We start from the raw sequence: 12,836 nt of genomic DNA, 5'->3' as shown, positions 1-12,836 counted from the left end.
CAAAGCTGGCTGGTGCAACATGGGGGTGTAGTACTCTGCCTACATGGTTATAGGCACAAAATGAAGGAGAGAGAGTTACCGGTAGTACATGAAGTTAAGCAATTTTTGCAACGACAAACCTGGTGGGTGGTGGATAGGAGCGAACCAGGTAGGTAGGTAGCCTCGGCCATATTCGAAAACAGCAGCATCCTTCGCGTGGGTATTTTCAATTTCATTGGAGGGGGCAATGGTTGAGTGCAATCAACATGAGGACATTGTGTATGGATTGTATGGCTTCACTCTCACCGTACGGTACCGGCGTATCCATCCATATCCATGTTAGTCATCCAAAGGCACGAATCGAGTTTCCTCGCGCCGCCGTGGGTGGTAATTTGCCACGCCCTCAGCCAAAAGCGTAACAAAACCGCCACGCTCAAAACGATCATCTGTTTGGCAGTCCAAGACAACAGCTGTGGCATGCCATACAAATCAAGAGGAAGAAAGGGGATTGTTCTTCTTTCGACCGAGCGAGTGATGATGACCCATACCACTCACGGTACATAACATACACACCCACCTGCTCACTTGTTTGTGGGTATTGCCTTGTTGCTCATTTCTTCCTCTCTTTGCTCTCCCCTTCCCTTCTCGCCCACCACCCTCAGCCCTGTTTGCCAGGCGGCTGCTGAGCAAAAGAAAAGTGCCATGTAACAATCAATACATAGGCAGGAGCAATCACAGTTCCCCCTACCTAGCACCTACCTCATACCTGCCTCTCACATACCTAGGTACCTACCATACCTGTGCCCACACACACACTCTCTCTCACACACACACCCACACACACACACCGGAGGCCTGGTGGGGAGGTTGGTGGTTCAGAAAGAACGGGATGTTGGATCATTGGCAAACATTGGCAGAGAACCGAGTCAGTCAGTTCCTTACAATACGATCATTAGTCATCGTGTCATCTACCACTGAACATTCTATGCATAACTAGGGGGGTTAATTCTACGTGATTCGCGGGGAGGCTTGGCAGCAACCCTTTCTCTTCTCGCCCCCTTTTTGTAGATGCTCTATCCTCATCGGGCATAGAAGGAGGGAGAGAGGCTGGCATGGCCGGATGCAAAACAAACCCTTTTCCCATTGATACTCGTGTTCGTAACTTGTCTCTGAATTTTAGCAAAACAATTCCATCATAACTCACGCCCCACAGGCAAACAAGCCCCCCCCTCAGAGCCCCAGCAAGGTGCTTTTGCTTTTTGGATTTGAGCATCCTTTTTTTTTTCCTTCTTACCCTCTTTTTGACGCGTTGCGCAAGGGAAGGGAAGGGAACAAGGCTATCGACCGATGCTGACTTCACTATTCCACATCCCTCCCTAACAATTGCAATCTCCCACCACCACCACCACCACCACGGACACCACCACCACCTACCTGCCTACTACTACGTTCACTAGCACATACTACATACCCCGCGTAGAAACAAACCTAGCAGCCTAACTGTTTGTTTGTGTGTGTGTGTGTTTTGTGGGTGTGCGTGAGTTGAGTGAGTGTGGGTGTGTCAACCCTTACGTTTGTACGGTTCAGCGCGCGCGCCATTTTGTTTTTATTTTCCAGAATTTTTATTATAGCGGCGACCGCTTTTTTTTCCCTTTCTTTCCATCCCATTCCGGGCCTTCTTCAAAGGTCTTACACACTACTACACCTACATAGATACAAAGAAGGGGAAGGGATAAGAGAAAGGGAAACAAACTACTTCCCCGGATTCGATCGATTATATTGACAATATTCCGCTCCCCACCACCGCCGGGCGCGCACCCCCCCTTCCCCTCTGTCTATCAATTCCTTTGTACCAACCCACCAAGGTGAGGGAGCACTCACCATTCCCGTTCCCGGCCATCAAGGCACCACCCACCACCACGACACAATGGTCACGCAACAGGGCGCTCCAAAAGCCCGCAGCGGGACCGGCACTATCACAACATCGACTATCAACAGACTCAGTAACCCGCGTACCGATCTCCCCTCCCCGCCAATACTGGATCGCCGCAGCAGTCTCCCCCCACTGGGTGGAGGAGGTGGAGGGCAGGACTACACCGGCGATGACCATGAATGCACCGGCGACCACGAGGAGCTCGACTCCCACATCACACTCATGGACTCGATGGACCTCGACTCGGTGAGCAGCACCACCGACGACCCCTCCCCGCGTACGCGGACCCGCCGACTATGTCAGGCCCCAGGGTCAAAGTGTTCACATGCGATGCCAAGACGGCATACCGGGGGACAGAGGGGACAACTGGATTTTGGCCTCCCCAAGGTGATTGATGATGCAACGAGCATCATGGGGAAGATCCACGACCGGGAAGTTATAGAAGTGAAACGCAATAGGGACTATCATCCGCAGAGGGTGGGTAGTGCGCAGAGCGGACGTAGCATTGAGAGTAGGTCGAGTACGTCCAACTCGATCAGGGAAGAGGAGGAGGAAGAGGCGGAAGAGGAGGAGAGGAGGCGGAGGAATGGTGGAGAGAAGATGGGGCGGCAGATGTCAACCTCTGGGGCGAGGCCGGAGGTGTATAGAGGCGTGTCGGAAGAAGTGGGGAGGAAGGGCCCCATATCAGAGTTGCAGACCAGCCCTGGCAGACGAAGGCAACGACCAGCCCAGTCTATTGAATCACTTGGGTTCGACAAGAAGGATGGTGAGGGTGAAGACGGAGAGCAGGTTGGGACCACAATGAGTGCATGGAGGCGACGAAGGATGGAGAACCAGCCGGCGGGTTCTAAAAAGTCTTCGTTAGAGTACAGCAAGGAAGAAAAGGATGCAGAGACTGCAGCCCTTGAGGAAATCAGCAAAGGCAAAGAAAAAATGGCAACAAACGGATCAGATACCGCCCCAGCAGCGACATCGAACGGGGGCCCTGTGCGGCCAGGACCACGCAGGACTGGTGGCAGTCTTGGAGGCTCAGGCACAATCAGGGCTCCTGGGACCCTGATGAATGGCAGCAGCAATGGTTTCGAGCGAGGAGGAAAAGGATCGGTCATCCCAGTGCGAGACAGCAATGGCACACAATCAGGAGGGGGTAGCGGTAGTGGTGCAGGCGCCTCCAAAACACGCAAAGCAGCAGATGAGAAAGAGGGAACCCGCAACAGATCACCGACAATCACACAACAGCGGGCATCCCCCCCACTAGGCCGTCCCGCCTCTGGCTTGTCCCTACGAAGCGGGCTCCCTCGACCGTCAAACTCAGGGCCAAACACGCCCATCAAAACCTCAAAGTCGTCGATTCCCTCACCCGCCCCGCCTATCCGTGCCAAGACCGGGCTACCCTCACCCTCAACCAGGCACGAGCGAACAAAGTCGTCTGCGCCATCATCGTCAGCCCTGTATCGGTCGCACTCGTCTACATCCGCTACGTCGGCAACATCCGGCACATCCTCGACATCCGCTAACGCCAATGCTGCAGCTGCAGCCACAACCACGTCTGCATCAACAACCTCCCGCTTCCAAGGATCATCAACAATCAGGAGCAGGGAACCCCCCAAACTTCGTGGTTTTGCTGGCTCTGCTGCCCAGCAGCCGTCAACAGTGCACGAAGCATCAAAGGAAGATATTTCGCGAATGCCCGAGAGCCCTCTCCCATTCGGAATGACAAAATCATCGTCTTCATCTGGACAGTCGTCTAGTCGGCCGTCTTCCAGCCATTCGGCAATATACAGTCCGACGTCAGCTACTGCGGATAAGGGTTCGAAGCAGGAGGAGGAGCATCATCACATTGTCGAGCATTTAGAAACACTTCGTAAGCTTACCCGTGTTTCCCCCCCAGGTTCAAATAGAAGCAGCTGGTCCACAGAGGCTGAGGAGGCAGCAGGTGATGAACAAAAGCCAAGGGAACGCCGCCGTGAGGAGAGGAAAAAGAAGGATGACGAGCGCAGGGATGCTGAACGAGAGGCGGCGAAGCTGAAGGATATCATTGCATCAATTGACTCTCTGGGAAAAGACCAGGAAATCCGATCGCCGTCAAGACTGTCGAGGACGAAATCATTGGACTCGCTGGTACCCAATCGTGCAGCTCTAGAGGCAGAGAAGAAAACCCCGTCGAGGCCGAGATCCGCTGGTCGTGATTCGGAAATGGACTTGGAGACGCCATTGAAGCTCTTTTCACCCACCAGTGAGATGGGAGACTTTACGGCAAGATTACTGAGAAGCCCTGCCGTTGAGGATTATGAGGATCTACTCAATCTCGTAGACAGTGACAAAGAAGAGGAAGAACAACGTAATAGCAAGAACGTGCGGGAGAAGCAATCGCCAAGGGAGCCAATCAGCCCTCCAATGAGCCCCGAGAGCCTCAACAGCCCCATTGCGGAGAAGCACAGCGGCACCGTTGAGGAACCACAAGAAACAACCAAGCCCGGCAAGCTCCGCCGCGCAATCATCAAAACAGCCATCATCAAGAAAACGGTTCGCCCCAAGAGCCTCGTCATCCCTAAGCGCTCTATCCTTGAAGAAGACTCTGACGACTCCCTCGACCACCTCATCAAACACGACCAAGACTTTTCCGCCCTTCTCAAGCCAGGCTCTAGCGACGACGAGGACGACGTCGACAGCATTGAAGTTCTTGTCGCTAGCAAGCCCTACGACCCACAAGAAACAAAGGACCAGCCTGTCCGCTCAGTCTCCGACGCAACGACCGGCGATCGCCAGTCAGAAGCCGAGCGCGCCGTCCACGAAAAACTCATGAACAGGCTCAAGACTCTGCAGCTCGAAGTACGCTCTGCAACACGGGGCATTGAGGTGCTCGAGCAGTGGCTACACTCTCCCGGCGGCGAGACAATCTCGTCGGGTTCATCATCCGACATCATCAGCGACATCTCGGAGCAGGAGGAGATTCTTTACCGCTTGCGGTGCGACGAGGAACGACAACGACTAAGACTCCAGACAAAGATCCTTGAAGACGCGCTTAAGCGCAAAAACTCGGGGTGGAGCTGGATGATGTGGTTGCTCAAGTGGGGATTTGTGGTGTTCCTTGGAATGGCGCTGTGGATGGCAATCGAGGTCGCGATATTGTATGCATACCCTTTCGTTGAATATGAGATTGGAGATACGTTCCACCCCACCTAAACCCGGGGTGGTGGTGGTGGCGGCCGCCTGTTTTTCTTCTTTGGTTACTTTTTTCTTCTCTTCATGTTTTTTCTTAGGGGGACGGCGGGATTTTTTCTTTTTTTTCTATATCTTCGGTTTTTTATAGTCCGCCATTCTAATACCAATCGTGTTCTCGCTGTACAACGTGTAGTGTCTCGCAAATGCCCCCCGAGTTCTCGCGCGTCCCCGTCGTTCTCAAGGACCCCCCGCCAGTCGGCACAAGACCAACAAGAGCAATCGTCTTCACCGCAATCTGGCTGTTCCGCCACGCATGGACAGCCATCCACAGCATCGGCCACGCACTGTGGCTCCTCACCGAATACATCTCCGCCGCACCCGACAGGATCACGGAGTTGTGGGCGGCCCGTTTCGCGGCCGCGCCGGAGGTGGTGGAAGAGATTGTGCAGGAGGCTGTCGAGATTATCGTCGAGACGGCGGCCGAGGAGGTGGTTTGGGGGGCGGAGTTTGTGTGGTAAGGATTGGGTTGCGGGTGCTTACGGGTGTCTGGTTAGGTAGGGTAGAGGGTGGGTGGAGCGGCAGGGGAATGGTGGGTGGCTGGGAGGAGGGGTTTATCTTTTATAGCGGTTTCTTTTGTTCGCTTTCCTCTGTCTGCCTGTTTGTCTGGCTGTGATTAATGGCTTTCCTTTTTCCTGTGCGGAAATCCTCTTTTTTTTGTTAGGTGTTCTAAGACGAATCTCTTTTGAGTGTGGGCGTTGTTTTTAATTTTTTCTTTTGCTTGTTTTTTTGTGTTTCTTGCTTTCTTTTTTGGTTCTGCTCTTCTCTATATTAGGAGGAGGAGGCTTAGCCATGGGCAGAGAAAGAAAAAGAGGAGGATTCGGGTGCGGTGGAGTGGGTGGTAGGGGGTAGATGGTGGTGGGTAGGGGTCGACCAGAGAGCAGGATATTGTCGTGTCAGTCTGGGCTGTATATTTTTTGTTTTCTATTATCATTCTTACCTTTTCTTTTGTGTAGTGTGGGATGTAGTTAAGTTAGTACTAGTAATTATCACGAGACGCCGTGGAGGGGGTGAGGGGAGGTGGAAGGGAGGAGGGAGGGTATAGCATATTATCCATTCCATTCATTCATTTTCATTTTTTATTTCCTGTCTGGTTTTTTCTGGGTGTGGTCATGGGATATCACTCGCGCTGGGTTGGGTGGGGTGGGGTGGGGAGAGAGGATGGAAACGGGAAAAAATGGTGGTGGGATATATATGGATATAAGATATATATATATTGTTTCTGGAGCTACGCAGGTCACTGAGGGAGGTAGCTGTGGAGGGGTGAAGAATACCTAAGGGGGGCCTGTTTTACTTGTGACAGTTCCTACTGGATATATGCAGCTTTGATGTCCTCGATACAGTGAATTGGAAGCCCAATCCTAATCTAACGGCTTTGCCCCATGTTGCCTTGCAAATCACTTATATGTACACTTCTACAAGAGCATAGGGTTCTCTATCCAAATTTATCCTTAGTCGGGTGTGTTCAGTATACACATTGCCATTCGTTTCCGGGTCTCAGTAAACTACATGTACATGTATATATACAGCTGTGACAGCCTCAACCTCTACCCCCATCCTTCAGTTCGCACACCAAATCTCAATCTCGGGCTCCCAGCTCAGGTTCGGCGTCATTGTAGTTAGCCGTTAGTAGTTATGTGTACAATAGAGGCTAAGGGTGCCGTGGTATCAGCATGACGCTAAGGTAATGCTAGTAGAGTACATGTATTTTAAGGAGGTTCCCTCCGAACGTCATAATAAAATCGAATGACCTATGATAATTCTGTCAAAATACCTCCTACAGCCATCCTGCACCACGCCTCTGTCATCTTGTGTTCGCATCGGTACCAGCGACCTGTCCTTATATGCCCACTTGTAATACGAATTCTGCCCCTGCTCCAGCGGGCGGTCTCCAAGGCCCGGGGCTGGTCCTGGGCTGGTCCCCTCCGCCTAGACTTTGGGCCTGCATGGGTTGAGGACGGGCGTTTCTCTGGAATGGCTTGGGGCTAGCACTGTGTTTCCCCTGTGGTGGATGGGAGTATCTGATGGATCAAGCATAAGAACAAGAGACTAATATATAGCTGATGGCTTATGGGGTAACTCCTCAATGTCTGTAGGATCTGACATGGCACGTCTGATTTAATGTAGCTACATAGCACGACAGTGCATGATGGAACACGAGGTTGATGGTACATAATTCACGGCAGCAATTCTACTACAGAACAAGGTATTGCACTACCCTTCAAGACCTCGCTGAAACACCCTAAGCATGTTATCTCACTCGCACATTTTGATCTAGCACTCTTGTGGCTGGAGACCTTTCCTGAACTGGGGGTTTACAGATGCGAACCCCAGTTCTCAACTGGACGCGCGCAATGACGATTAGGTTGATGACATCAATGGCTCCAAGCGTCCTTTACTACATGCAGCTTCTCGATGATCTCCCGCTCCATTTACGACACCCATTCACAATCGAGCTAGAGAAACTGATCATAGCTCGAGGTAATACAAGCCCTGCATCAAATCAAGCTTCTAGCATTCGCGATCCCGGTACGTGTTAAAACCAGTTATCTATTTCCCTTCAAAAAGAACAGTAGCAGCACGCGCAAACAAACGAACCAACTCCAATTTGTAAGAGAGAAAAACTTTTAAATGTAATTTTTCAGTTTTTTTAAAATCATACAAAAAAGTTTTTTAAACCCCCTGCACTCCCAAATTCCCGAAGCCCCAAAGCCAAATGAAAATTAGAAAATTTAAGCCTGGGCGGCGAAGGCCTCAGGGAAGCGGCGTATGTTCTGCTCGAGACTACCCTTGGGGCGGAGGAACTGGACGTAGGCTCCGTCGACCTTGACCTCACCGGCCTGGCGCTTCTCGAGGTACTCCTCACGGCGGAGAGGGGTGAAACCCCAGTTCTTGGAGACAATGATCTTTTGGCGACCGGGGAACCTAGTTGGTGACAGTGAGGTTAATGTCTTCGCTTTGTATGGGAGCTCGGAGGGGGGGAGCATACTTGTACTGAGATCTCCTCAGAGCCTCAATAGCGGTGGCGCGGTGTGAGTCACGGGTACGGACGGAGAGAATGATCTGTCCGATGTTGACACGGGCGACAGTGCCGTTGGGCTTACCCCAGGCACCACGCATACCGGTTTGGAGTCTATCCGCACCGGCACAGGACAACATCTTGTTGATACGGATGACGTGGAAGGGGTGGGCACTGCGAGGTCCAAGTTAGCAAAAGGCTGATCCAACTATTGATATTTACTCCGTTCGGTTCGGAGGTGACGTCTGTGGAACATACCGGACTCTCATGTGGAAACCATCCTTTCCGGCAATCTTGACAAGGTACTTGTTGGCGCAAATACGGGCAGCCTCAAGAGCCTATCCAAATAGTTACCGTTAGCTATTTTGTTCTTCGAGTGTGTATTTGTAGGTGCTGTGGTGTAATGGGTGGAGCTTGGGGTGATAAGAAAAATGATTCGCTGATGACGTACCTCGGAAGAAAGCTGCTCGTACTCGTTGGAGACGAGGTGGATACAGAGAGGGAACTCGTCGACACCGGCACGCTTACGGCCCAAATCGAAGATCCTGATCTTGGGGTCGGGCACACCACGGTTGAAGCGCGACTTGGGGTACGGCTTGTCTATTCAGAAGAAAAAATCACCGTCAGTCTTTCGTTCCCACTTCACTTTCAACAACAAAATTCCTCCTTCTCGCCGCCACGCAGCACCCATCCCACACCCCCCCGCTCTCAGAATCCAAATCTCCATTTCCTCCCGCTTTCCCACGCCCAAGAATTCCTCCAACTTCCTCTCACAAAAAAAAGCCAACAGCAGTTGGGAAGAGAAACTCACTCTTGCAGTAACGGTAGCAACGGGCGGGACGGCGGGCCATTTTTTCTTGATGTGTGGGTTAGTCGTGAATAGGTGTCGTTAGGGTGTGCTGTGTTGGTCGAGTTGCGAGGGGAAGGGGGAGGAGTTTTGATCAAGAGGCAGTTGTGGTTGATTTCTAATGCTGCGTCTTGGCAATGCGGATTACCGAGCAAGGTGGCGAGGAAAGTGAGAGGGGTGATTTGTGTGGGTCGGCTGCAGGGCTAAATACCGAAAAAAACAGTCCTAACTCCGGGTAGGGCGGCAACCCTAGGCGACAGACGACATTTGTCAGGATTCGAACCAATCCCAACGACAACGGTGGGAAAGGGAAATGATTGGCTGTGCAGAAATGGAGAGTTTGCGAGAAATTACTCTGTGAAGTCCCTTTTTATGAGTGCTTAAGGCGCAATGTTATGCCGACTGACTGGCTGCTACTATATTTTTCTAGATAGTGCGACTTGACTTGCAGACGTCATTGACTCACACATACAACAGCTTTGTCAGCATATGATGCACAGGACAGAGGTGTTTTTGATACCGAGCTGAATTTCGCGCCAGGGGCGGCAGCAGAAAGAGATCCCTTCCTCAAATGGAACGCGCTGGTTCATTCTACGTAAGCTCACCCACACATGTGGGTAGGGTTTCCATCATGAGATATCACTCGTCGATCTGGCTCTAGCTACCCATTGGCGTATACAGCTGTTTCTAAAGGCCTGCGGCTACTGATTGCTTATGAATAAGCTGTGGAATATAGTTCGGAAGATAAAGAGCGCTGTGAAATGGAGTATAATAGGGAGATGGCATCTACGGTGACCTATTTCCTACTAATGTAGTTCGTACGTATCCCCTCCGAGTAGGAAGCTAGCACTTCGCTTTTTTTTTCTTATATAGTCGACGCCTCGTACCCATACATACCCAAAATGCGTTGGTAGCTACTGGTGGCCGGTAGGGAGCACCGTCTCTCTCCTCCACACACACACATCTATCTGTTTTCACTTTGTTTAAGATAACGTTTTATTGCTACTATTGATTTATTTCCTAGCAGTATTGTAAGCAGTTTCACATACTTGCACTAATACATGCTTGACACACGTTTTGTCTTATGATGGAAACCGAGAGAAGATTGGAGTTTTGCCTGTTTTGTTTCATAGTCATTGAGATTATGCTCTGCTTGGTGGTATGGGTGGGTTTATCTGAAACTATAAGAAAGTGGGAGAACGAATAGAATAGGAAGGAATGAACGGTTTCAATTCTCGCGAATAACATGGGGGGAGGAAGAACTTGAAATATGGGGGGAGGAAGAGTGACTAGCAGCTATCCCGATAAAGGCTCGTTGTTCTTCTGCGTGGCGGGAGACTTACGTGCTCTCCTATACGCACTGCTCCGGTGACGATCCTACTCTTCAAGTAATTAAAAGTGCAAGAGTCAGAACCAACTGCTCTTTCACCCTGGCTATCCTGCCCCCTACGATTGTAATGTATCCTTTTGATACCTCTGAGGTTTAGGATGACTTGGCTTGACGGTGTTTGGTGAGTGAGTGTTTGGTACTGGTATCCTTTCTGTCGGTGTTACTCACCCTATGATAGAGGGTCGCAATTTTGATGAGAGATTAATTTGATAAGAAATATAAAGTGATCTGTGGGAAAAAGCCACCCACTCTCTTGCCACAAACTTTAAGGTGGGTGGCATTTTCCGACAGACGAAGGGACAAACCTAACTCAACCACCAGAGCTAGACGATACCACCAACCATAGTCGCACCCACCCAGGCTCCAACCACACTTTTCAGTAATGTTAGTTACTAGATGCGCGCCACTTGACTAGTAGCTCAACTAAAGCCATCAAACTTACTCTTGACTAGGGGTAGAGAACAATGACTATCGGCCGTTTTATTATCCTTCCTCTCTTACAAAGAGGCGCCCCTCACTGGGAGTTTGGATACCATCCAGCTGGGACCGGGACTCTACTATGATATAGTAGACAGCTGTATGAAGGCCTATAGAGTTATAGCAAGGCTCATTTTCGACCTCTGAATAACTTCTAAAGCATTAAGCTACAGCGGAGATATTGAAACAATCCAGTGCTCCACACTTGCTGTAGGGCCTTCTACGCAGAGAGGAGGCCGCTGGGGCTAGTTATTCAACACTGGGAAACACGAGAATTAGTGCCCAACGCTCATCCCAGGGCTTATTACGTAGCGTTGGGCCACTACGGCCGGTGATTCAGCTCAGAGAAATAAGAGAATCAGTGCTGAACTGCTTTGAGTAGGAGGTTCTTAACACTTTAATAGAAGACGACTAACATTTTTCGTAATAGAGATGGGGATGACCTGGAACCGAGGCTGTGAGCGATTATACTGGATACCGGCCGTACCTTGCCGGTCATCAACCACCTCATTATCATTTTTTTGTGGACTGATACGTTTAATTATCCGGGTTAACTAATGGGGATGCAATCAACATATATCGGGTTCCCCATTAAGTCATATCATGACTGCTGGGTCCGAATTACGACACGTTCTTTAGAAAAATAAATTACTAGATGGCTATAACCGTTTTGAGCGGGGATAGCATTGAAACCAACTTGTCCTCTTGAAATACAGAATTGGTGGTCTATTTTCATGGCCTGGGTCTAGGCTAGCACGAGGTTTCTGGGGTTATTCGAGACTTAATTCATTTCACTTAGGGTTTGAGATAATCAGCTGCGAATACATGAGTAATGACGTACGAACAGATAGGACCTTGCCCTCACCACTTTTGCTTACCAAAGGGAGGTCTTAGTGATGAAATATCGTCATTTTATCAGGCGAGGATATAAGGAACAAACATTCAACGTACTACTAGACGGCAATTCTTCAAATAATATCTATGATTGAATATGAATTGGGCTGATATACCCGAGCAAAGGTTTGTATCACTAATCAGGCCTGTGTTTAACATATTACCAACCTGGTTCTGGTTCTGGTTCCGGTTCTTCATTGGCTACAGGATATAAGCTCTGTACTTCCAGATATGCCTCGACTAGGGAGGATACCAGCAGAGGCCTTGATAATTAATACTGAATTCCGGTCTTCTGGGCTCAATATGGGAGATTTAAGCGTTTCCCTGCTGATCATGAGCTTCACAAACAATATGCTTCACAGCCTATCACTCGCTTACTTGCCTCGGGATGAACTGCATGCACGCGGCCGCTGGTCTAGTTAAGCGCAAAGTACTGGCCAGCACAACATATTCCGGGTATGCACTGGAGAAAAAGTAAACCCTATGCACCTCATTGTACGACACTCATCGAGCGATCGTCTTTTACACTTTCATACCATTAGATATTAAGGAATCCACCGTTTGTCTTGCAACCTTACGCAAAGTACAGAGATAGCAGAGTACGGGCAAAGTTATCAGATGACGAAATAAAGACAAAAAGAAATATGGATACGACTGCATGCGATGAACTCTCATTTTATGTTTATTGAAGTTGTTGTTGACTTCTATAAACAATGCATTCCGATAATAAATAACTCTGGGGTTAAGGGAGACACATGAGCTCACCATACATCCAATAGTGCATTTACATATGCATTGGTGCATCTTTATCTCAACTGGAAACAAGGAAAGAAAGTCTAACCGATTCCTCCTATGCGCGTCGTATCCAAATTCCAGCCCAGGTGCGACGATACCCCACAAACGGGGAAGTATACGATTAATCCGGTGATATGCATGTATACATACATATAAGTTTTGTGTCTATATGAACAACAGAACTGTCATGAACGAGAAATGATGTATGCAAATTATACACGATTCCATCCACCGTATGCTTTAATTATAACCGTGGAGCTATGGGTTAGTGATCTTGTAC

The 12,836-nt window shown here is 49.7% G+C and overlaps 2 protein-coding genes across 2 annotated transcripts; one reads left to right on the top strand and one right to left on the bottom strand.

The window, feature by feature from the left end:
• Positions 1 to 1,906: 1,906 nt before the first annotated feature.
• On the top strand, positions 1,907 to 5,595 carry H6S33_006671 (uncharacterized protein; the record flags this gene model as incomplete). The annotated part of the gene is made up of 3 exons (XM_044838366.1): positions 1,907 to 3,776; positions 3,849 to 5,043; positions 5,271 to 5,595. 3 exons carry the CDS (start codon positions 1,907 to 1,909, stop codon positions 5,593 to 5,595), a joined length of 3,390 nt encoding a protein of 1,129 aa, XP_044689489.1.
• A 2,271-nt stretch (positions 5,596 to 7,866) lies between these two features.
• Positions 7,867 to 9,004, bottom strand: H6S33_006670 (uncharacterized protein; the record flags this gene model as incomplete). Its single annotated transcript, XM_044838364.1, has 5 exons — positions 7,867 to 8,059; positions 8,124 to 8,327; positions 8,412 to 8,491; positions 8,605 to 8,753; positions 8,965 to 9,004. 5 exons carry the CDS (start codon positions 9,002 to 9,004, stop codon positions 7,867 to 7,869), a joined length of 666 nt encoding a protein of 221 aa, XP_044689488.1.
• Positions 9,005 to 12,836: the final 3,832 nt, after the last annotated feature.

Source organism: Morchella sextelata (genome assembly GCF_020137385.1).
Source record: "Morchella sextelata strain SCLS chromosome Unknown scls_21, whole genome shotgun sequence".
Taxonomy (NCBI): Eukaryota; Fungi; Ascomycota; class Pezizomycetes; order Pezizales; family Morchellaceae; genus Morchella; species Morchella sextelata.
Note: the sequence above shows the minus strand (reverse complement) of the source record. Positions and strands in the feature narration are given on the sequence as shown.